Source organism: Oryzias latipes, chromosome 21, assembly GCF_002234675.1.
Source record: "Oryzias latipes chromosome 21, ASM223467v1".
In the NCBI taxonomy this organism is placed as follows: domain Eukaryota; kingdom Metazoa; phylum Chordata; class Actinopteri; order Beloniformes; family Adrianichthyidae; genus Oryzias; species Oryzias latipes.
In genome coordinates, this window is record NC_019879.2 from 13,142,622 (window position 1) to 13,168,384 (window position 25,763).

General features: G+C 42.3%; 4 protein-coding genes across 4 annotated transcripts; 1 reads left to right on the top strand and 3 right to left on the bottom strand.

The window, feature by feature from the left end:
• Positions 1–5,723: 5,723 nt before the first annotated feature.
• On the bottom strand, positions 5,724–8,333 carry LOC101170133 (trace amine-associated receptor 13c-like). Its single transcript, XM_011489529.3, has 2 exons — positions 7,146–8,333; positions 5,724–6,906 (listed from the first exon to the last, which is right to left on the bottom strand). The coding sequence occupies exons 1-2, from the start codon at positions 7,316–7,318 to the stop codon at positions 6,090–6,092; spliced, it is 990 nt and encodes a 329-aa protein (XP_011487831.3). The 5' UTR covers positions 7,319–8,333; the 3' UTR covers positions 5,724–6,089.
• A 1,901-nt stretch (positions 8,334–10,234) lies between these two features.
• Positions 10,235–12,663, bottom strand: LOC110017422 (trace amine-associated receptor 5-like). Its single transcript, XM_023951113.1, is given in 3 exon segments — positions 10,235–10,926; positions 10,929–11,343; positions 12,484–12,663. Coding segments are annotated over 3 exon segments (813 nt in total). The 3' UTR covers positions 10,235–10,708.
• Positions 12,664–18,157: 5,494 nt separating this feature from the next.
• LOC101170631 (trace amine-associated receptor 13c-like) lies at positions 18,158–22,532 on the bottom strand. Its single transcript, XM_020713218.2, has 2 exons — positions 22,524–22,532; positions 18,158–19,340 (listed from the first exon to the last, which is right to left on the bottom strand). Exons 1-2 carry the CDS (start codon positions 22,530–22,532, stop codon positions 18,480–18,482), a joined length of 870 nt encoding a protein of 289 aa, XP_020568877.1. The 3' UTR covers positions 18,158–18,479.
• Positions 22,533–23,725: 1,193 nt separating this feature from the next.
• LOC101170884 (trace amine-associated receptor 13c-like) lies at positions 23,726–25,552 on the top strand. The gene is made up of 2 exons (XM_020713219.1): positions 23,726–23,733; positions 24,214–25,552. Exons 1-2 carry the CDS (start codon positions 23,726–23,728, stop codon positions 25,028–25,030), a joined length of 825 nt encoding a protein of 274 aa, XP_020568878.1. The 3' UTR covers positions 25,031–25,552.
• Positions 25,553–25,763: the final 211 nt, after the last annotated feature.

Consider the following 25,763-nt stretch of genomic DNA (forward strand, 5'->3'; position numbering starts at 1 on the left):
GATTCTGGTTGTTCTCCTGTGCCTAGTTCTTCCGCCTCTGGGACAGGAGTGTTGATGTCCTGCAGACTGTGGTGTGTGTCCTGCTGCTGAACTTCAGTCGACTGATTCAACCTACTTCTTAAAAAGTAGCTATCGATGCGACGCCCCTGTTGTCCCTTTGTTAGGCACTTTTTCCTGCCCTGGTGTATCTGCAGGCCATGAGTAGTGGTAACTTTTGTCCAACCACATACACACTTCTGGAGCTTGCGTCCTGCTATAACTATCGGTGCCTCAGGTGTGCTAATCTTTAATCTCGTAGTCTGTTCCGTTCCTATGTTCGTTACCGGGTTGGCAGTCAGTGAGCCATCTTCCGCCCCCGCTCTCGCAGGCTCTGGGGGTGTTTTCCTTGAATTCTTTGTAGCAAAATTGGGGTGGGACCCATACACCACTCGTGCTGGATTCCACCACCATGAGTAGCTAGCCCATGGTGGCCCCGGTGGGGTCTATTCCCTCCTGTCAACTGTCTTTCCATGTTGTCACAAGGTCTTTCCCTTGTTGTCAGCTGCGCTTTCACAGCAGTCACTGGTTCACCAGATGATCATGTCTGTTTTATAGGACTAGCTGTTGTTATCCCTGAATAATTACTAAGGCACCGATGAGACACTGTGGCAAGCAGATGAGTGGTGACGTCACTTGGGTTTTCAAGTGGGCGCCCTCCTTCTTCAGTGTTTCGCTGATAGGCCCACGACACCTCCAGAGGGTTCAGCAGTGAATCCCAGCGTCCCAAGTTCACCCCCATCAGTCACCAGACATTTGGAGGCCCAGGTCAGGTCCTTTCTCTTGATCCATAGCCACTGACTTCCCTTCTCAGCTGCCTGGGAGAGGTCTTTAATTGCCTGCCTTTGAGCCTTCCCTCGCACTCCCATCTCCCTGAGTAGCCTGGGTGTTGAGGTGGCCACAAAACCCCTGCAGCCTACTTCCACTGGGCGTACCTTCACGCTCCAGCCTTGCTCTTTGGCGTCTGCTGCAAGTTCGGCGTACCTCAGCATCTTTCTTTCATAGGCCTCCTCTATTGCACTCTCCCAGGGTACTGTGAGCTCTACGATGTATACGAGCTTGAGTGTGTATGACCACAGTACAAGGTCTGGTCGAAGGTTGGTGGATGCAACCTCCCGTGGAAAGCAGAGTTTTCTGTCCAGGTCCACCATCATTTTCCAGTCCCGTGCTCTACCCAGCTGTCCTATGTCAGCTGCACTGGTGGTGTTGAAGGTGGCCTGACCCTCTCGGAGGAAGGGTATTAGCTGCCGATGAGATGTTGCCTGAGGAAGGGCGTTCACGCTTGTTCTCTGTTTTTCCAGCACTGTTGCCAGACACCTTAGAACCACATTGTGACGCCAGGTGTAACGGCCTTGACTGAGGCTGGTCTTGCATCCCACCAAGATGTGCTTCAATGTTGCTGGGCTTTGACATAAGGGGCATGAGGGGTCTTCGCCATACCACTGTTTTAGGTTTGCAGGAGAAGGCAAGACATCATAGGTAGCCCTAATTATAAAACTTGCCCTGGATGCCTCCATCTCCCACAGGTCTTTCCAGGAGAACTTCCTCTTCTCCACTCCTTCCCATCCCATCCACTGACCTTGCTTTGCCTGGGCCACGGCTTGAGCACACCTTGCTGCCTCCTCTTCCCGGCGTATCTCTTGGACCACCAGTCTACGCCTCTCAGCTGGGTTGGCCTTCCTCCAGGAAGGTGCGCTAGATGAGAGACCAAGACCACTTCTCCCCTCCTGCACGCATCCCACAATGTCTTTATGTCTAAGTGCTGCCTTGGCCAGATCAGTTGCTGCCTTGGGGGCCCACTTCCTCCCAGTGGCCAGGATGGGAGCTGCTTGGACAACCAGTGAGTCACAGGTATCTTGGAGTGTCATCTCCAACCTGACCTTGGCACACTTGTACTCCTCTATCAAACTGGATATAGGTAGTTCTAACATCCCCCTGCCATAGAGTCCAATGGTACTGAGGCACCTGGGAAGGCCAAGCCACTTTCTGGCATAGGCATTGATCAGCCTCTCTAACTTTTCCACTTTTGACAGTGGCACTTCATACAGGGTTAATGGCCAGAGAAGTCGTGGGAGTAAACCATACTGCATGCACCAAAGCATGCAGTATGTATAAGTAAGTATAAGTCGGAGCCGTTTTGAATCCGTTCTTAGTTTAAAAATGGTGTAATAATAATGTAATTTTAAGTTGTGTATGTGTAAATTGCATTTTGTATTTTGTAGGTATTTAATTTCCAAGTGTACTTGTAAATTGACTATTGTAAGTACACAAAGTTACGCACAAAATGCATTGTATTAGTTACATATTAAGAATTACGCACACACAAATCCTGTGGGTCTATCTTACTTGAGTGTTCTCCTTTAGCTGTTATTTACTGGTGTGACTGTCAGGGGTTTGGATAGGGACCAAAAGAAAACGAACAGGGTAAAGCACAAAAAGGTTTATTTTAGGACTGAGGTAGGACAGGAAAGAGGATCCTCTGGGAGCACCACAGTAATTGACAAACAGGTGGAGCAGCAGTCTCTGCACAAAAGAAGAAAGTCATAATATGTCCAACCACATAGATGGATGATGACACGGAGTCTTACTTTTTTGGGCGTGTGGTGCCTCTATCACTGACACTTCCTGTTGCTTTGATTCTGCCAGTTGCACGCACACATCTTGGAGAGCATCAGCATGGACCCGCCCACTGGACTCCCTAGCCAATCATGATCTCGAATGGGACTCCCAGCCCTCTCCCCGCATCACACAGAAGACATTTTTGCTGTGAAGCATTGAATCCTAATTGAACCACATCAATGAACTGGGACGTAACGTGCCACAATGTATACCAAGTAACTATGACGGCGTATTAGCAGGGATAAAAGTAATTGGTTAGATTACTCCATTACTTAACTTTTAATGCCTTTAGTAATGCAGTTTAACTTAAACTGCAGTCCTACCAACACTGCCTGTGTGTAGCATTTAGCGGCAGACATGCAGCGATTTTTAACAGGATCCAGTCAGAATTGAAGGATAAACCCGCTGGACCTACAGTAGTAACAAAAATTAACAGATTTAAAGTCGGACAATATTTTTACAGACCGGCTTTTAAGACGTGGCGGATAAATACAACAAAATGAATTAACATTAATTCAACCTTTGAACCCATTGTGTTTTTGTAGTATTAAAGAGCTTTAAGACTTAACTAAAGTCTTAAAGCATCATTATAAACTACTTCTAGTCTCTGAGGGCTAAAAAAAATTCTTTATTGCCCAGCCGTATTTAGAAAACTATATAATATGATTTGATGCAACATAGTGACAAATTTTTTTTTTTTTTTACAGAACTAGAGTTTTATGAAAAAAAAAAAAGTTTAGATCAATGATAAACATTGTGGAACTATAAGTATTTTCAGCAAATGTACCTAGACGTTTTTCCCAGCATAATATCTACAGAAAGTATTCTTGGTAGTTCCATCACAAAGTAGTTCAGTTCAAATATCAATTACCTTAAAGATAAGTTTACAATAAAATTAAAAACTAAATTAATTAAAATAGCTGAACATGATCTTGATTTATTCATTCATTTACATTTGACTGTAATCATCACTCCTTTTGAATGCTTAGTAGTACGGAGCCCTTGTCCTGACATTAAGATATTAAAATATATCTTGTTCCCTCAGATTAATATCTCGTTCGTACGAAATAGTATTCCGTTCCCACAAGATACTACTGTGTTCCCTCGAAATACTATTCCGTTCCCTCGAAATATTATCCCGTTCCTTCGAAATGATTAACTCGTGTGAATGCAATAATTATTTCGTTCGAACGCAATAATTAATCCGTTCGAACGCAATAATTAATCCGTTCGAACGCAATAATTATTCACGTCATAAGTCATTCACGCGGATATGCTCTCTGTACGCCGGCAAAAGCCGCTTTCAGCGGTAACCTCCGGGTCTCTGTGACCCACATTCGTTCAAAAAAGGAACATGAAAAACAAATATGATCACTTTATTACTGTCTCAATGAATATAAGAAAAATATAAAAAGATTTATGATAACTAGGCTGCTTTGTCATACAATAGCGCCTGCTAGGCTACTACTAGCATGTAGCCCAGGGGTCGGGAACCTTTTTGGCCAAGAGAGCCATAGACGCCACATATTTTGAAATGTAATTTCGAAAGAGCCATACAATGTAGTGTCCCTTTCCCACACTGAGGCACGGAGACTTAACCTCTTTAATGTTCTTTATTCTGGTTACTGCAGACTGTAACAAACGCCGTACAATTAATTCAGCAACTAATTAATTCAACAATCTCTCCCGCCGAGACGAGAGGCTCCTACCAATTTTATATTCACCTGCTCCCGCTCCAGCCCTCCCATTTCCCTTATTCGGCCCATAGCTGAACCCCATTGGTCCAAACTACCTAACAACAGGCTGAGCGACAGAACTGAGAGCCAATCAGATCTCTGCTTGATGCGTTCATTGAACTCCAGAACTTTTAACGCGGCCCAACAGCCAAGTTAAACTCAGTCCGCGACAATGTGTTTAAAACTAAATATAGAAGTGAATGTGTGCATTTCATGTAATTTCAACATTTTTAAAGTACAATAAGTCTGTGGATTCTTTTTTATAACATTATTATGCTGTTGCTAATAAATGATGAGTATTTCTCGTGGTAGTTTTGCTGATTGCCTAGTCTGGTTGATACGTGGTGAGTTTCTGCTTCATGCTGGAGTTGAGACTTTAAACGTGATCTTAGGTCTGAATGTTCTGTAGATGTGAGAAAGACTGCTCACATGCAGACCTGGAGCCAAACATACACTCACACGCTGCAGTGAGTGACGGGCAGTGGGTTTTACGTTTTTATAATCCCTGCGCGATTCACCTGCTGTCCCCACAACCCCTCACCCTCAGCCCCACCCTCTGCTTTCTTCCTCACACATCCCGTCCCCGCAACTGTGCGCTCTTTCTAAGAGACGGGAGCGCGCAGTTTTAGGCATGGCAATTCACAGGTTTCCGGGTGGTACAAGCTCTGTGAATTAATAGACAATTGTAAACTTATACTAGTGCTGGCGCAGATTTCTCTCTCCAAGCACCGCTACTACTGCGTGCCTCTGGCATCGCATCGCGCCCGAGAAGGACTGGTCAAATGAAAGAAAAAAAAAGTATAATTAAAGATTTGTCTGCAAGCCACATGTGACCATCAAAAGAGCCATATATGGCTTGCGAGCCATAGGTTCCCGACCCCTGATGTAGCCTAATAGCCTTCGAATGTAAAGCGACTGACTGCTAAAGTTAATAAAATACAAGTCCTGAATATTATCATTCCTATTCGACCCTAAACTACAATATCAGCTGTCTGTCTGTCAACCAACCAGCCAGTTGCCCAAATGCCGGCATACATCAAAAAGCTCTGCGGCGGAGCTAGTAGTAGCCTAGCAGGAGTATCGTATGACAAAGCAGCTTAGTTATCATAAATCTTTTGATATTTTTCTTATATTCGTTGAGACAGTAATAAAGTGATCATTTTTGTTTTTCATGTTCCTTTTTTGAACAAATTAATCATTTCGAGGGAACGGGATAGTATTTCGAGGGAACGGAATAGTATCTTGTGGGAACGGAATAGTATTTTGTACGAACGAGATATTAATCTAAGGGAACAAGATATATTTTAATATCTTAATGTCAGGACAAGGGCTCCGTACTACTAAGCATTCAAAAGGAGCATTTTGAAAGAACAACTAACGACACAATCAAACCGTAATATACATGTGTGAGTTTGTATGTTCATGTTATTCATGTGTTGGAAGAATTTCACTTTTGCTTCAAACTTTATAAACTTCTCCATTCATATTTGTAAGGCTATGAAATTAGTTATCATTCTTTACCAGCCTTTAAATTGCAGCATATATAGGAAGAATGTTCTTCATGTGAGTTCTGCATAATAGGTGTTAACTATTTTGCCATTACAGTAGTTTTCATTTTTCTATTTAAAAAAATGTAAAATTACAACGAATTCTGGAAAGAATTTCGGACTATTACACTGTACATTTAAATAATTTGTTCTATGATACATTTGCATCACTAGAGTCAGGCTGCAGTATTTGCAGAGTAACAATAAGTTTCACAGCTTTTCTGAACCAGGGGTAGAACAATGCATAAACCACAGGGTTAAAAGTAGAATTTAGGTAGAACAGAAAGACGGAGTACGATGCAAACGAGTTATTGAGCAAGTTGTCAGCTGCCAGAGAAATGCAATAATATGGGCAAAAACACATTAGAAATACAGCTATAAGAACACCAAGAGTCCTGGCTGCTTTCAGCTCTGATTTCCTGACTGTTTGAGTTGTTGGAGGCTGCAGTGTGACGGCTGTAACATGAGAGCGCATGGCACGAGCATGAGACACAGCCACCACAAACACTCTCATGTACAGAACCACAATCACAAAAACTGGAACAATAAAGCTTACAACAAGGTCTATAGTTCCTTCAATATAATCAACTGTAATCACACATTCCCCATAGCAGGAATTTGGTCTGCCTTGGCTTGCAAGGTCCTCCTTCACAATAAAAGTGCCATAAAAAATAGAGCAGAGCCAACAAAGACAGACACCCAGCTTAACTCTTTTCTCTGTGATTTTGGTTGGGTAATGCAGAGGGTCACATATTGCAACATAACGGTCAACTGAAATCAGTACCATGTTTCCAACTGAGGCAGAAGTAAGGACAAAGGACAAAGAATTATACAAAAAACATGCAGTGTCACCAAGAAACCAACAGGCAACATTCCGAATTATTTCTGCTGGCATCAAGATGAGGCTTGTAAGAAAGTCTGAAACAGCCAGAGAAAGGAGGAGGATGTTGGTGGGGGAGTGGAGCTGCCTGCAAGGAGACACAAAGCATCATCATGCCAAAAGATTCTAAAACAACTTTCTTACAACATATTGTTAAACAATTGGAGAACCATCATGTGTGCTAATGCTTTTAAGTGCCCATGACTACGACGTTTAAAAAAAAAAAGTTACCCAAAGAGTCAACAATGAACATTTAATTATGTTAGATAAGGTACAAACTTAAATCTACAGCCAATGTACCAAACAAGAGAGTGAGTCTATCTGTGCCTGAAGTGGGAGACAGTGATGATGACCAGCAGGTTAAGAGCCACAGTAAGAAAAGAGACGAAGAACAGCACCATCTGAACAAGCACAGCTTCAACTGACAAAGAAACAGGTTTTATGCAAGACATGTTTAGGAACTGGGGAAAGCAAAAGTCTGCACCGTCTTGTAACTCCATGTTTTGTGAAATAAAATCTGCTTCAGCTGTCTCTTAAAATATAAACCATGTTTATGTCTGACATCTATTACCTCTTTGGCCCCTCCCATTCACTTTTTTCCCCCTTGTGGTGATTTTATTCTGCTCATACCCTTGCTGGGTTTTCTTGTACAATTTTTTGCTTTTTGTTTTTGGGGGAGATCAAATTTTTTTTTCTGACATGTGTCATTCAAAACAGGTGGGGGCCAAGGATCACATGGCTGCCTTGCCTGTTTTCCAAAATACCTTGCTCTGGCATGTTGTATTTGACCCAACACACCGGAAACTAGTGCTAAACCGTGATTAGGGGAAGGATGTCCAGAAAAACCTGCCCTTGAGGCCTGGAGTGACCTACGCATGATTTAAAGAATATATACTACAGATGTGGGACAATAAAGCATTTGTCAGTTTCTGATCATGCAAGTTGTCCCAAATACAAAGATGAGGCTACAATTTTTATTATTTAAAAACCTTCCAACTAGGAGAGACAGAATGTAAAAAAGGAATAAAGGAATTCAGGAAATCCCAGGGTATGATTTTCAAAGAATTTATTTGCAGTTGCCAAACAACACTACAACTGCAGAAATGAATTTGTTGGATGGCTATGAATACTGAAATGGTCTCCAAACTTTAGGACATGCACAAAAGGAGCTGCTGCAATGGCAGGATGGCTGTCCTGTCCGGGTCCCCTGCCTTCGCCCACAAGTGGCCGGGATAGGCTCCGGCAGCCCCGTGACCCCGAAAGGGACAAACGGTTAAGAAAATGAATGAAAAAATGAGTGAATGAAGGAATGAATGCTGGTGAGTCAAAAAAGCCACTGGAATGGAACAGTACATTGAAAGATATTATCAAGGTTATCAAACACATTATAACCCCTTAAGTTCCACCTGTTTTAGCAGTTTTGTGAGCAAATGGCCATCCGGTACAGATGATTTATCTTATAAAGTGTGTTCCAAATTAATATGCAAATTGTATTCAATTCTCAAAAAGATGAGATTCTTCGTTTTTCAGATAAACTCATGTTGTTTCAAATAAACACCTGTGATAATGAGTTGGCCAGGTGATTTCAATTAAAAGAAAAATACTAGAGGGCGTTCCACATTATTAAGCAGACCACCATTTTCAAGTATAATGGGAAAAAAAAATATTTTCGGTTACACTTTATATTAACATTCCTTAACAAGCTTTGTTAACACATCAACAAGCATTATTATTAGGATGTTTTCAAGATGCTAATGATAAATGTATAGGTAATATAGAGGCCTAACAAATTTGTCAATGTTAATAAGCTTTATAAGATTTATTAACAACCTTTGTTAACAAATTAAGAAGTATTATTAATGTTTGGGGTTCTAGTAAGACATTATTTAGCATTATAGGACTCTCACACAAGCCTAAGTGTTAATAAGCTTAATAGGTTTTATTAACTAACTTAACAAATTAATAGGCTTTATTAATGTGTAAGATGCTAGTAAGATATTTATTAGAATTATAGATCTTTTGCAAATACCTGAAAGTGTTAATAAGATTCATTTACATTCAATATGCAGTGTTACCAAAATAGTTCTGCTGCTGAAAAGCATGAAATAGTTGAATGCCTTATACAAGGTATGAAAACCTTTGCTATTTCATGGAAACTTAAGTGTGATCATCGCACTATGATTTGTGGCTGATTCAGAGCACACACAGGTTGGTGCAGATAAATGAAGAATGAGGAAGGTTTCTGCCTGACAAATACATCACATTAAGAGAGCAACTGGTATAATACCATTACAGAGCAGCAAGCACATATTTGAAGCTGCTGGTGTCTCTGGAGTCCCACTAACATCAAGGTGTAGGATCCTCTAGAGCAGGGGTCTGCAATCTTTGCCACTCAAAGGGCCATTTGGATCAGTTTCCCACAGAAATGAAAACACAGTTAGCTGCAACACTGTTGGAATAATTGTACATAAGTTATCTCATATTTACTCTGAACTTTTGAACGTGTGATCATATATAGTAAAGTATGTGTGTGTATTGCTTTTCTGCCACAAACTGGTTCTCAGGAAAAGAGGAGAAGATTTTATGACCAAGCACAGCTGTCTTGTAAATGTGCCAAAAATCATAACTCTGCCAATGTTTTTAATTTTTTTGGAAACAAACTACTATTCTTCTAAATTTAGAACAAAGGGTATATTCTTGTGTAACTTAGCATTCTTGCCTCAAGGTGGCCACTTGGCAAGAAACCCCAGGTGAAATATGTACATATGTAGTAGTTTGATTAGCTCTTGTGGCAAAAAGATTGAAAAATATATGGAGTAAGTATTAACAAGATCATCTGAGCAATATTTGCTTAACTTGTGACAGGACCCAGGAGAAAATGGAGATGGTGCTAGTCTAGCATCTACTTTCACTTTCGGTTTCTCCCATCAGGGGTCGCCACAGTGAAACAACCCTCCCTCGAGGATGAGTTGCATGGTTAACTTGGCAACGCTGGATGCCCTTCCTGACATAACCGTCTCAATCCAACCGGGCTTGGGACCGGCACTGGAGCAGAGAAGGGAAATAGGTAGCAGCCCAGAATCGAACCCAGGTTTCACGGCGGAAGGTGCTGCAAACCAGCACGAGCTAAACCGGCCCCCTAGTGCTAGTCTAGCATATAGGACTGAATTGATAATAGTAAGAACATTTGTTAAATGAAGTGTACAAACATATCTGACCTCTGCTCTTTGTAGGAAAGAAGCAAGTTGACACACCAAAGTTTGCAATTTCAAACTACAAACTACTTCACTCATTTTTTGGTTTTTGAGTTTATTGATTGTAAAATAAGTCACAATCTGAGAGTATCCTTGCCACAAAGTATACAAGTCATCCTTGTATCTTACTTTTCATTATACAAACTGTTAATGCTTGAAATGGGACAGGAAGAAGCAAACTTATTTAATCCCTCTCCTATTATAATATGCCTAACTTAACAATGATACATGGTTGCTATTTTATCATTTACGTAAATATAAGACCTAATAATATCAACATTAAATTTTAAATATGTAAGTTATCACAGTAACCATATCAATTATGACATATTAGTAATAACCTATGTCGCACATGATTATTTAACAGTTTCAGATATCATCTAAGTGCACCCCCATATTTTAATACATCATCATTTGACTTCCCTAGGTAAAAATCATGGAATATTAATGAATAGGCCATTTTAACCCATGTAAGTAAAAGTGGTCTTCCAGAATTTATATTTACACAACAGAATTTAGTTCAAAGGATAATTTCTCTCTATAGAATGTTTGTCTCACAGGAGCCAGGCTCCAGAATCTGAAGAGTGATTATCAGTTTGACAGCTTTTCTGAACCAGGGGTAAAACAGAGCATAGATCAGAGGTTTTTTTTTAAGACAATTACTAGAACTCCCAGAGTCCTGGCTGCTTTCAACTCAGATTTCTTTGTAGTGGCAGCCACAGAGAGCTGCAGTGTGACAGCTGTAACATGAGAACGCATGGCACGGGCCTGAGACACGGCCACCACAAACACTCTCATGTACAGAACTACAATCACAAAAACTGGAACAATAAAGGTTAGAAAGAGTTCGAGTTTATTATCACACATTCTCCATAACAGGAATTGTGCATTCCTAGCTGAATCAATTCATCTTTTACAAGTATAATATTATAGAGAGCAGAGATGAGCCAACACAGACACACACACATTTTAGCTCTTCTCTCAGTCACTCTGCTTGGATAATGAAGAGGGTCACAGATCGCTACAAAACGATCAGCTGAAATGAGAACCATCACCCCTACTGAGGCAGAGGTGATGATCTAGGAAACATAATTATAGAGAAAACATAGAGAGTCACCAAGAAACCAGCAGGAGGTTTTTCTAAGGATGTCAACAGGCATCGATAAAAGACGAACAAGAAAGTCAGAGACAGCCAGAGAAAGGAAGAGGATGTTAGTGGGAGTGTGGAGCTGCCTGTAGAGACACAGAAAAACATTATTAGACCAAGCAGTCTTAGGTTATCAGTGAAAACAAAACAGAAACAGCAGCTCACAACGAAATAGTAATAAACCAGTGTCTTAAAGTCTGCACATCTAACATACGTAAAAAGAGACAAAAAAGCAAGACACAAAATAGAAGAACTAAACTGTGCCTGAAGTAAGAGACAGCGATGATAATGATCAAGTTGAGAGCCGTCGAACTCTAGTCCCTAATCACAGGGATAGCAGGCAGAGCCAGGTCACCAAACTTGAGGACATGCACAAAAGGAGCTGCTGCAATGGCAGGATGGCTGTCCTGTCCAGGTTGTCCCCTGCCTTCGCCCACAAGTGGCCGGGATAGGCTCCGGCAGCCCCGTGACCCCGAAAGGGAAAAACGGTTAGGAAAATGAATGAAAAAATGAATGAATGAATGCTGGTGAGTCAAAAAAGCCACTGGAATGGAACAGTATATTGAAAGATTTTACCAAGGTTATTGAACACATTATAACCCCTTAAGTCCCACCTGTTTTAGTAGTTTTGTGAGCAAATGGACATCTGGTACAGATGCTTTATCTTATAAAGTGTGTTCCAAATTAATATGCAAATTGTATTCAAGTGTCAAAAAAGATGAGATTTTTTGTTTTTCAGATAAACTCATTGTAACGGTTTCGGTTTCTTTGTGTTTTGTTCCTTGATTTCCTGTTTTATTTTGTAGTAATTCCTGTTCTGCTGTGGTTTCGAGTTTTTCCCTTCCCCATCAGTCCTGAGTGTTTCCACCTGTGTCTTGTTGCCTTGTATGTATTTAAGTCCTGTCCTTCCCTTGGTTCATATTGTGTCGTTCCCCGGTTTAGAGTTTTACGAGTTTCAAGTTTTGCCTGCCTGTTGCAGTGGTTTTGTTTTGTAGTTTCGAGTTTACGTTATTAAACCTTCCATTCCCTGCATCCTCCTGCCTCCACTTCTCTCTGCGCCTGGGTACCTCCTATTCTCCCCGTAACATTATGGACCAACACCCTACCAGTACCCAGCAGAGGGGACCTGTCTCTGGTGGACCCCTGGCTCTTCCCAGATCTACAGGGACTTCAAGGGGAGTTGCCTGGCCGTAAGGGGGGGTCGACCACATCACTGTGGGCACCCCATTCTAAGTCCTCCCCTGTTTCCTGGTTGGAGCGAGACGTTCTCCGGCATCAGTTCTTCCTGGACCCTCTGGACGAGGATTTTTGGCTCTGGGAGGACTTTAACGGGAAGGATGAGGGGGTCGAGACCCAGTGGGCCTTGAACTGCCCCCAGCTCCCTGCCTCCATCTTTGACGCGAGTCATCTGGCAGTGAGGGGGGGTAGCCGCCGACGTCGTCATCGCCGCCGCACTTCTCGACGTCCCGCCCTGGTTTCGGAGGTGAACCTGGAGGCACCCCGTCCGGTTCCGTCTCCGAGGAGGGTACCCACCACGCCCCGTTCCGGCTCCGAGAAGGGTGTCCGACCCACCACGACCCGTTCCGGTTCCTGCACCGGACGCCTGGCCCGAGCCGCCAGCCGCGGACCCCGAGCCCGAGCCGCCTGCCGCGGACCCCGAGCCGCGGACCCCGAACCCGAGCCGCCTGCCGCGGACCCCGAACCCGAGCCGCCTGCCGCGGACCCCGAACCCGAGCCGCCTGCCGCGGACCCCGAACCCGAGCCGCCTGCCGCGGACCCCGAGCCCGAGCCGCCTGCCGCGGACCCCGAGCCCGAGCCGCCTGCCGCGAACCCTGAGCCACCAGCTCCAGACTTTGAGCCCGAGCCGCCAGCCGTTTGCTGGTCTGTCTGTCAGTGCCGGATAGCGCTGCCTTCCGGCCGCCCTCCGGGCCCGCCTCGCCGGACCGAGCGGTCTTCTGGCCGTCCTCCTGACCCGCCGCGCCGGACTGTGCGGTCTCCCGGCCGTCCTCCTGACCCGCCACGCCGGAATGTGCGGCCTCCCGGCCGCCCTCCAGACTATGTTGGCCCTTATTTTGGCCTTTCAGGCCCCCCCCTCCTGGACTGTAGGTGGAACCTCTGTGCGGTTCCTTGAGGGGGGGTAATGTAACGGTTTCGGTTTCTTTGTGTTTTGTTCCTTGATTTCCTGTTTTATTTTGTAGTAATTCCTGTTCTGCTGTGGTTTCGAGTTTTACCCTTCCCCATCAGTCCTGAGTGTTTCCACCTGTGTCTTGTTGCCTTGTATGTATTTAAGTCCTGTCCTTCCCTTGGTTCATATTGTGTCGTTCCCCGGTTTAGAGTTTTACGAGTTTCAAGTTTTGCCTGCCTGTTGCAGTGGTTTTGTTTTGTAGTTTCGAGTTTACGTTATTAAACCTTCCATTCCCTGCATCCTCCTGCCTCCACTCCTCTCTGCGCCTGGGTACCTCCTATTCTCCCCGTAACACTCATGTTGTTTCAAATAAACACCTGTGATAATGAGTTGGCCAAGTGAGTTCAATTAAAAGAAAAAATACTAGAGTCCCCTGGGTGCCGGTTTCCTGGGCCCGGTGATGCTCTCCCCACGCAGGGAGAGGGATCCCTGAGCTTTTTGGCAAGCCCAGAAGCTGGGGATCATATTACACCTGAGCCGGGGGTGTCTGTGTCCCTGCGGGGTGGGTTCTGGTCCTTGCCGCCGGGTGCTGGGCCTCGCCAATTTCCATCTGTGGCCGAGCCTGGTCGGGCCATGTCTACAACAACCCTTGTGGGACCCCCTTCTCTTTGGGGTGCCCCCCTCCTGTGCGGGGCGGCTGGCCTCTGTCTTGCGCCTTTCTGGACCATCTGTGGCCCTGGTGGGTGGCTGCCTGGGGCGCGGAGCGGGTCTCCCTTGGGGGGTCCTGGCTCGTACCTGGGGTTGGGACGGGGGGATGCTCGGACCCCTGGGTGGTGATGGGGTGTTCGTCTGGGGCTGTGGGCACCCCTCTCGGGTGGGACCCGGCGTTGGGCCCTCCTGGCGCTGCAGGGGGGCTGCTCTCCTGGTTGGGCTGGGGTGGTGCTCTCTTTCCCCCCATGCCTCCCTGCTCTCTGGCTCTGGGGGCCTCGTGGCGGCCCTGCTGGCCCTGGCCTGGGTGGCGGGCGTGGGCACCCTGGGGGCGGTTGTTCTTCACCTGCTGCCACGTGGCGTTGGGGGCCTCTGGCTGCCGCGGCGGGGGTCTGGGTGTGGGGGTGGCTGGTTGCTCCCCCTCCTTCTTTCCACATTCCATCATCCATTTTAGAAGAACAAAAACACTCAACTGAGCACAGGTCTTAGCTCACCTTTTATTAAACCAGGTTTATTAAATTACTTAACACATTTAAAAGTGTTATTATTAGGATGTTTTCAAGATGCTAATGATAAATGTATAGGTATTATAGAGGCCTAACAAATTTGTCAGTGTTAACAAGCTTTATAAGATAGATTAAAACCTTTGTTAACAAATTAAGAAGTATTATTATTGTTTGGGGTTCTAGTAAGACATTAATTAGCATTATAGGTGTCTCACACAAGCCTAAGTGTTAATAAGCTTAATAGGTATTATTAACTAACTTAACAAATTAATAGGCTTTATAATTGTGTAAGATGCTAGTAAGATATTTATTAGAATTATAGATGTCTTGCAAATACCTGGAAGTGTTAATAAGATTAATTTACATTCAATATACAGTGTTACCAAAATCTCTCTGCTGAGTAAAAAGCATGAAATAGTTGAATGCCATATACAAGGTATGAAAACCTTAGCTATTTCATGAAAACCTAAGTGTGATCATCGCACTATGATTTGTGGCTGATTCAGAGCACACACAGGTTGGTGCAGATAAATGAAGAATGAGGAAGGTTTCTGCTGGACAAATACATCACATTAAGAGAGCAGCTGGTATAATACCATTACAGAGCAGCAGGCACATATTTGAAGCTGCTGGTGTCTCTGGAGTCCCACTAACATCAAGGTGTAGGATCCTATAGAGCAGGGGTCTGCAATCTTTGCCACTTAAAGGGCCATTTGGATCAGTTTCCCACAGAGATGAAAACACAGTTAGCTGCAACACTGTTGGAATAATTGTACATAAGTTATCTCATATTTACTCTGAACTTTTGAACGTGTGATCATATATTGTAAAGTGTGTGTGTATTGCTTTTCTGCCACAAACTGGTTCTCGGGAAAAGAGGAAAAGATTTTATGACCAAGCACAGCTGTCTTGCCTTGACCAGCTTCACCTTTGATTTGCAGGAGACGTGCCCTAAACCACAGAGGTCAACAAGAAAGCTGTATCATAAGAGCAGTTGTTTCTGTAAAGATGGTGTTTAGATTAGCTTCCTGACCTGTGTGGGCTGCTTTATGTTGTTTTCCCCCCACCCCTTAGAAACAGAACTAACACATTTGTACTTAGTGAAACGCCTCGTGCTTAATAAAAACGAGGAGGTAGACTTTTGTAAACTGGAGAATTGCCTGAGTGCGTTGTGAGTCGGAGTCCTTTCTTCCTGCTTACAAATAATTCAGAAGTGTTGGTTTAGATTTAGATCCAACAAACACCCTTTGGAAAACCCAGTGTTTCCAGTAAATGGCATAATTTCACTTGTTTTTATAGTTTTCACTGGTTATTCACTTCTCATTCAACATGTACTGTCTTCAGGTCTATTTTTTTCTTTCCATTAACGGAATACAACCCTGACTCGAATCATGAATGAATTCATTCAGTCATTTCCGTTGGCTTCATGAGTAAATATCAATGGAAACTAAAGGACATATTCTTCTGTTTTTTGTGCTCAAGAGTCACATAAAATTGAAAAAAAAAAGACAAACAGTTGTGCAGATTGCATCCGAAGCATTGACTATATGTGAGAACGGCAGAGAAGCTTAGATGAAATACACCAATAAGCTAATTAACAAGACTAGTCTAATTAACTGCAAACCTTCATTAGCCATGTGCAAAATTTTACTCCTCCAATCGTAAAATTGGTCTTATTTGGCACCTAGCAAGTTTTAATTTTGGACATTACCTATATTCCTTGATCCTTGGAGTGTTTTTCTTCTTCTTCTTTTTAAACCAGAGAACTGATTTCCATTTTTCACAACCTTGAATAGGCTTTTCTGTCTGTCAAAAACCCAGAGTTGAGATGAGTGAGATGATGGAAACAAATTCACTTTGATGCAGACTTGTTTCTATTTTTTTTACAGTTTTATAAAATCCAGTAAACCCAATTAAGTATATTAATTTTATGGATGAAAACTATTTTTTATTTGGAAGCAGCTGTTAGTTTGTTGCGGGGTCTGGAATCTTAAACTGTGAATCTAAGCCCCTCCCCCACCTCTCTACCTGTTCACATCCTTTGCAGCTGCAAGTTGCACCCCCCCCAAACACACACACACCCACGCTCCTCCAGCATATTCTAAATAAAGAGTGCAAAATAAAATATCATAGCAGCAAGTTGACACAATAGTAGGGGCACCCTAATGTAAATTTCATTAATGTTACACTAAAAACTGGCATTTTTTTTTTTTGGGAGGGGGGGGGATGCTCATGTTCCCCCTACAACATTGCCACTGACTGTCTTTTTAGAAGAACTTTCCATCCTACAACAGACTCTGGTCAGCATTCACGCTGTTTTCCCCCCGCTCGCTTGCACACCCCGACGGTGTTATAGGCACCACAACAATCTTAGAACATAATAGTTTATTTACAAAACCACAGAGAGCCGCACAGGGAATTGGCAAAGCCGCATGTGGCTCCGGAGCCGCAAGTTGCCGACCCCTGCTCTAGAGGCTTGCAGTTATATGTAGTAAACCTTCTATTTGGTGCCCCCTAAACAACACTCACAAGCAGAAACGGCTGCAGTGGGCCCAGACATACAAGACGATGTCAGCAAAGAGGTGGCAAAGTCATCTTTGGGGCTGGAGTCACGAGGAGAGACCTGGTCGGCCCCTTTAGGGTCCCTGAATGTGTAAAAATGACCTCTGAAAAGTAGGTGGATTTTCTGAATGACCACTTTTTCCGTGGTACAAAAAGAGGAAATTTTCTTTCTGTAACAAAATCATCTTCATGCAAGACAATGCACCATCTCATGCTGCAAGGAATACCTCTGCATCATTGGCTTCTATGGGCATAAAAAGAGGTAAACTGATAGTGCGGCCTCCATCCTCCTTAACCCTATTTAGAACCTTTGGAGCATCCTCAAGCAAAATGTTCATGAGGGTGGGAGGCAGTTCACATCTAATCAGCAGCTCTGGGAGGCTATCCTGACATCCTGCAAAGAAATTCAAGCAGAAACCCTCCAAAAACTCACAAGTTCAATGGATGCTAGAATTGTGAAGCTCCTGCAAAATAACAGGACCTATGTTTACATGGAACTTGACCTATTAAGATGTCATTGATTGGAATAGTTTTTGATTTCAGTAAATATGACCTCCTAATGCAAAAAATTCAATAAGTGACCATTTTCAGTTCTTTGAAATTAATCAAATGTTGTGGAAATCTGGGAACTTTGTTGTGTGTAATGATGTGGAACAGTGACTTTGAAGACTTATATTAAGAAATAATTATAACAAAATAGGAGGTTTATTCAGTAACATTTAATATTTACTACAATGGTCAGTGACTTGAAAATTCTGCTGTGATTTGCATTGGGTATTTGGAAAAATCATAGAAAATCACATTAGTATAATACTTTGGAACATGTTAATCCTCGTTAATCCACGTTGATAAAGTCAATCCTGGAGTGCTAAAAACAGATTAAAATAAATTGTGTGTATAACTTTTATGAGGTATCATCGGTGTAACTGAAAATGGGAAATAGATGTGGGGCTGTGCAGAACTGTCAGTCTTGTGGGATGGTGGTTCCAGCTGAACGGTATTAGAAAGTAGAAAGATGTTACTAGCATCTTTTTATAAGAAAGCTAAAAATATATTAAGCTGGTCTCAAAGCATTTAGCACGTCAAACTGAAGATTTTCCAGAAATATTTTGATTAAATATACTAAATTACAGACAGGTTAAGACATGTGCATTCATAGACTTCAGTGAGAACTCCCATTTGGATGATTGTTATTGTGACTTGTGTTTACAAGCTGCAATAGGATGAATAAAATAACTATTTCCAATGTAATCTGAGATTTGTCCATTCTAAGGATTAAAACAAGCATCTGGTCAAGTGTAATTGAGTAAAAGGAACCAATTCTGGATAAGATCAACACTGACGTGTATGACAACGTAGTCAGTGTATGTTTACTTCGGAAGAGCTGGGATGCAGGATCTGCAAAGTGACAATGAGGCTCACTGCTTTTCTAAACCAGGGGTAAAACATTGCATAAATCAATGGGTTCAGAGTGGAGTTCAAGTAAAACAGAAAGAGTGAATAAGATGCAGAGGAGTCACTGATTAACTCATCACCTGCTAGAGAAACACAGTAATATGGGCAGAAACATGTCAAAAAGACGAGCATCAGAACTCCCAGAGTCCTGGCTGCTTTCAGCTCAGATTTCTTTGAAGTGGCAGCCACAGAGAGCTGCAGTGTGACAGCTGTAACATGAGAACGCATGGCACGGGCCTGGGACACGGCCACCACAAACACTCTCATGTACAGAACCACGATCACAAAAACTGGAACAATAAAGGTTAGAACAAGGTCTAGACTTCCTACAACATAGATAACAGCAATGACACATTCACCATGACAAGAGTTGTATCTGCCTGGCTGTGTGAGATCACTCATCACAATTCCACTGTTGTAGAGAGCAGAACAGAGCCAACACAGACAGACACACACTTTAACTCTTCTCTCAGTCACTCTGCTTGGATAATGCAGAGGGTCACAGATGGCCACATAGCGATCAACTGATATAAGAACCATGTCTCCAACTGAGGTAGAGGTAATTATGCATGAAACATAATTATACAAAGAGCACATGAGATCGCCAAGAAACCAGCAGGCTGTGTTTCTGAGGATTTCTCCTGGCATCAGCAGGAGACCCACGAGGAAGTCCGAAACAGCCAGAGAGAGGAGGAGGATGTTAGTGGGAGTGTGGAGCTGCCTGCAGGGACACAGAGGAGCAGATGAAACAAACAGTTCTGCATGCTACAATCAAGAAAAAATGCGTTTAAAATTTTACAACAGCTGATAGACAACTTGTAAAAACCCGCAAGTAGAATTAAAAGGCCAGCTAAAAAAACTGTGAAATATTGTTCCAAATGCACAAATTCGTTGTTCGTGAAGAGGCTGCTCCTGCCTGAAGTGAGAGACTGCAATGATAACCAACAGGTTGAGAGCCACAGTGATCAAAGAGAGGGAGAACAGGAGAAAGCGAAGGAATACAGCTTCAGACAAAGCAGATCTTGGCTTCCTACACGAGGAGTTAGAGAGTGGTGGAAAGCAGAGCTCTACTCCCAATTGAAGCTCCATCTTAAAAACGGAAAATCGTGCTTCTTACTGGGGATCAAGTACTTTTGTACCAAACTTAACCTTTTAGCCCCTCCCCTTTACTGCATGTCTCTCTGTGTTAGTGACTATCACATTTTATTTTGCACCACATGCCCCTCTGTATATTTTTGCTCTTTTATTTTAATGCTCCTTGTGTTGACTCAAAAAATGAGCAAAACCTTTGAACTTTAATAAAAAATGCTGTTAAATTCATTGTAATTCCATGCTCCTGAAAGAGACTGACATGTAAATAAAATTAGTAACAATTAAATTTAAACTTCCGTTTCATTTTTTGCGTCTTCTTAAAAGGGATTTCCTAAACAGTCAGAATCGAGTAGCATAAAGTGCCACGGCAATCATGTTTTGTTGTCAAGTTTAGCCACTATTCTATATTAAATTCCCTCACAGCCCCAAGGCAACATTAGCGGTGCAACAAAAATGGCGAGCCATGTTGGAGCTATCCAGCCATACAGTTTTGATCCAGATTCCAGCTTAGAAAAGGAAAACAAAGACGCACATGGATCTATTTGTCTGTAAATGGATGAATCAGAATGAAGCAGAGCAGGGAGCTTGTGGCCTGCCATTGTACATCACAACCACATGCTTTTTCCAATGACAATTTTTCATCTGCCTCTCATTTAGAATGATTTTAATAAAGAAATACTAAGAAATACAATTATTAATCTTTTTTTTCTTAAAATATGTCCTCCATAATCAGAAACATGCAAAAAACACAACTAGTTTGTAACATGTCAATAAACTATATCAAAACAAATCAAATAAAACTTTATTTTTATAGCACTTTTCCTATAAAAAAGATAACACAAACTGCTTTACATTAAGACAAAAAAAATAATATAAGAACAAGCACGAAAATTAAAATAGAGCCCTAACCCAGGTCCACACACAACCCACCACCCCTTTCCCACCTTCTAACCGATGGGGATAGACTATGGGAAATAGGCTGAGTACGAAAACAAAATGTTGGTTGTTGGAAACGCTAATATTTGGGAGCTCACCTAGTGTGAAAAGCTGCATAGCCAACCAAATCCAGTGTCACAGGCTTCATCACAGCTGAGTGGCAATGCAGGTCCCCATGTAGCTGCATATAATATAATATAATATAATATAATATAATATAATATAATATAATATAATATAATATAATATAATATAATATAATATAATATAATATAATATAATATAATATAATATAATATAATATAATATAATATAATATAATATAATATGGGACTGGAATATGGTTCTCATTATTTTTTGTGGGCACTGCAATAAGGTCTACAGAGATCAGTCATGACAAGGATCTATTAGCCCTTGTGCTATCCTAAGCACTTTAACTTTGGGAGTGGTGTCATCTAGACCCACTAGACAGTGCGCTGAACCTTTTTTCTTCAATGATTTGTGATCTTCACTGGTGTCCATGCATTACATGAAATCTTTCCACCCTTATCCACCTTTGTCATCGTAGGGATAACATGTCGATGTAAGGGTGGGGTCATAAGATAGCACAAGGGTTAAGTACTAGCTTCTCTGTAAAAGAGGGATAGTCAACTTCAAATGGGTGTGATAGATGGATCAACTGAGGCGATGTTCTTCGAGATTGTCCTGCTTTGCTGCAGATGCATAGGCAGTGGTACACAGTATCTACAGATTGGCTTGTAAGCATCTGCTGCAAAAGTTGGAAATCCTCTGTCACTCTGCTATTTGAGTTGCTCAAATGCTCCATTTAAAACTCACCACTGTACTCTTTTCTCATCAGTTATTTGGACTTCATTATTCACTCTGCAAAAAAATAATTGGCTACTCTTAATTTTCAAAACTCTGCTTGGTCTTTTTCCATTTTATCTGAACCAGCTTTTGCATTCATCATGCCCATTGCATAATCTCCGCTCTGCTAAACAGATTTTGTTAACAGTTCAGAAATTACCGTAATTTCCGGACTATAAGCCGCTACTTTTTTCCTGCGCTTACAGCCCTGCTGCTTATTCAGTGACGCGGCTAATTTATGGATTTTATTGGCGGCTGCCGTGTACGTATTTTCGGACACGGTGAATGGTTTGAATTCTCTAACACCAAACACAAGTCATTTATTTTTCAACACACCTCTAAGCAGCCAAACAGCATGGACCTCACTCCAGGTCTTAGACACTTCAGTCATGGTTCAACAAAACGAAACATGCATGCCCAGCCGAATCCCAGAATCCTTTGGTGCCATTAGACCCAACGTGCACGTGATCGCCGCTACAATATGATGCAGCTTTCAAGTTAAAAGCAATCGTTAAAAGCAGCGTGAAAAAATCCACCATCACCAACGGGTTTGGAAAAGCCGGTCAGCTGCGTGACGGAGAGAACAGCGCATGGAGTGAATTTACCTCTGAGTCATAGTGACTCGGCTGGCTGGACGTAAATATATGGGAATAATATCAGCCTTTATTTTGTCGGGACACGACTGGAAACACAAATCGACGTGGTCGTTTTAACGGTTATTAAGGACTGAGCGGAGTTTTGCATTGAAACGCTCACAGCCTCCGTGTGAGCTGGAGACTGCGTGTCGTGTGAGCTGCGGGGCCGATGGCAGTCTGAAGGCTCCCACACGTAACAACGCATCCGCCCCTCATACACAAAACGTACAGTATTAAGTCCGATTGCTCTGCACAGACACGATTTGCTCCGTTCACCGGCGCAATGGGGACGAAGCGCTCCTCCTTGAAGTTGAAGCCGCCCTGGCCAGAGCTGTCGGAGTAGATAGGAAGGGGAGACAAGGAGCGCGCGGGAGCGCGGAGGCGTCGAGCCATTCTGCAGGCTGCAGCCAGGGCTTACTCGAGGCATCCGCGGAACAACAGTGTTTGTTGTGGAAGGAAACTTCTGACCCACGCGCCGCGAGGAGGCGCGCGTATCGCGCTGAGGTGCGCGCTTTTCAGTCGTCGCTGCTTTATTTTAACCAGCCCTGTTACTCCCATAACGCTGCCGCGACACAAGCGGAAGGAGAGCTTTACCCGTTCACCCCTCCATCCACTGCTGATACTTGTTCATTCTTAAACACGTACAACAGAATGGCGAGCCGGGCGTTGGCCCCGCCTTTAGCCCCTAAGACTCATGGGAAATGGGGGATCGCGGATGTAAATTTCCTCATCATAACTGAGGGATGTAATGTTGATTATATGGTTACTGTTTTTAATTTTATGTATGATACCTAGATTGTCAATAAGTTAAAAAAAAAAAAAAAAAAAAAAAAAAAAAAACATAATTGAGGAAGTTGTGAACAGAATAGAGGTCCATACTGTTTGGCAGATGTAGATATACTCAAATACATGAGCCTGAGGCAAAACTGACTCCACCCACTGTGTGCTAATAAATCACACTTGCTTTGTGAGTCAGGACGTGATTCGTCAGGATGACAATGTTGCCTAATTCATGTGGCTTGTACTCCGACGCGGCTTGTTTATGTATAAAATTATTTAAATACGTGAAAATAGGTGGGTGTGGCTAGTAATCGGGTGCGCTTTGTAGTCCGGAATTTACGGTAAACTCTTTACTTTATTTTCTGTCTTTCCAATCTGCTGCAGCCAAAGACTAGAATGACTCAGAAAAAACCTCTCAGATTGGACACTTTTATCTCACACGCAGATTTTAAAACCCATCTTAATGACAATTTTAAAAATAAATGCTGCTGCCACACAGTACAAATATTTTTTGCTGTATATTTTAGATTGTTTTTTTTTCTTCTTACGGTTTTGTTCTTTTTTTTCTTGTTATTATAACCTCTTTCCTTCCTTTCTCAAAAGGTCTTGCCTTTTACCAGTTCCCAGTCTTGCCACAGTTGTAAATAAGAATGCTGTTCTTGTTCTGGCCTGCCTGGATAGATTGAGGTTTAATAGAGAAATAAACACAGACTGTAGTTGTTTCCATTTAAAATGCTGTAGTATGGCTACATTAGGTGCAGTGAATGGCCCAAATCCAGAGACTATGGGTTACTAAGGGGTGACTAAACAATTGGAGTAACATCACTGAAGGTACAAAGAATGGAGAGGTGAGTGACGAGGTCACAGCGGAGTCATGTGGTTTAGTATGCACATCCATACTAGAAGTTTCAGTAGTTTTCTCTGAAGACCAAAAAGGAGGAGGGCGATCAGAGAAACAGACTATAAATGTACTATTCAGCAGTTTTTGTCTGCAGCTCTGATAATGGAGATGCAGGATGAAATTGAACTCTGCTTTCCACAACTGCTCAACAGCTCCTGCAGGAAGCCAAAGCTCCACTGGACAAAAGCTGTGCTCCTGAACATCCTGATGTCCTGCCTCTCTTTGACTACTGTAGCTTTAAACCTGCTCGTCATCATCTCTGTCTCCCACTTCAGGCACAGATTAACTTTTCCACTGTACTTAATTTTTGGATGTTAGCAAAAAATTATGTTTGTGTGTTAAAGCTTCTATTGATCGATATATATCTATATATATATATTTTAAATTGAATCAATGTGTAATCTTTGTTTTCATCTTCTCCTTCCAGGCAGCTCCACACTCCCACTAACATCTTCCTCCTCTCTCTGGCTGTCTCAGACTTTCTTGTGGGTCTCCTTTTGATGCCGTTTGAAATCCTTAGAAACACAGCATGCTGGTTACTTGGAGACATAGCTTGTTCTTTATATCTGTTTGTGGTTTCACTTTTACTTTGTGTTTCCAATGGAAATATTGTTCTTATATCAGTTGACCGCTACTTAGCCATTTGTTACCCTCTGAATTATTCCACCAGAATCACAACAGCAAAAGCCAAAAGATATATTTTTTTGTGTTGGTTCTTGTCCTCGTTGTCCAGTGTTTTCTACGTCAGAGATCAACTGATTCAACCAGGCAAAAGTAATTCTTGCTTTGGTGGATGTGAACTTGCCATTGATTATGTTGCCGGAATTGTTGACCTTATTTTAAATTTCATATTTTCAGTAACTCTTATTGTGGTTCTGTACACCCAAGTGTTTGTGGTGGCAGTGTCTCAGGCTCGAGCCATGTGCTCTAGAGTTACAGCAACTTCACCGCAGCATTCAGCAAAACCAAAAGCAAAGAGATCTGAGCTGAAAGCTGCCAGGACTCTTGGCATTCTTGTCTTTGTTTATCTGTTATGTTTCTGCCCTTATTACGGTTACTCACTTGTTCAAGTGAAGATCACCAGTAGCTCATTTGCATTTTTTGTTGTTTTTCTTTTTTTTTCAAACTCCTGTTTTAACCCTGTGATCTATGCTTTATTTTATCGCTGGTTTAGAAAAGCGATTAAACTCATCCTCACCCTGCAGATTCTGCAGCCAGGCTCCTGTGAGACAAACATGCTGTAGAGCACAAGTGTCCAACTCCAGGCCTCTAGGGCCAACAGCAAACGTGTTTTCCAACTAACCTGCTATTTGAGCTTCTCATAGGCAAAACACACCTGATCCAGGATATCAGCAGTAAGTGGGGCTGGATTTCTCTGCACGATGCTGCTTTAGAAAGACTGTGGACTAACTGACAGTGAGCTCCAATATTTAGTGAAATCCAATATTTTCAACAACCAAGTAAATTATACCAATATAACATCCATGTTACTGACTAGTTATACACTTTGAATTACAGTAAAGAAATGTTGTACTCTGTGTTCTTTGAAAATGGAAATAGCTGAGCAGACCTGCTGTTCACCATGTTCAAGAAGAATTACAACAACAAAAATGAAATATGACAAAGTATTTATTTACATGTAATTAAGCATAAATAAAATATGTATTCCATAAATGTGGTAAATTCAAAATAACATTGCTGTTTTCATAAATTAAAGGAAACTGTTGTTGAAAGTATTTCTCTTTCTTCTTTTTTTACTTTGGCTGCATTTTGGTCCCTGAGAGTTGAACAAATGTAGACCCCACATGAACATATTAAAATGAAGTCTAATGATTGATTTTGTCGCTGTGTTTTTTTAACATGTTTATAGAATGTCCCTGCTCCTCCTGTGTGAGACCTCTCTGATTCAGTAAAAAAATGAATACTCCCACAAAAAAAAGTAATAGTATGCAATGGCCTTAGTTTAACTAGAAACAA

Excerpts from the sequence above, each read along its gene's own strand:
- LOC101170133 (XM_011489529.3), bottom strand. The coding sequence starts at position 7,318 with ATGGAGTTACAAGACGGTGCAGACTTTTGCTTTCCCCAGTTCCTAAAC. Across the intron at positions 6,907-7,145 it reads ATCACTGTCTCCCACTTCAG|GCAGCTCCACTCCCCCACCA; the intron begins GCACAGATAGAC and ends GTCTCCTTGCAG.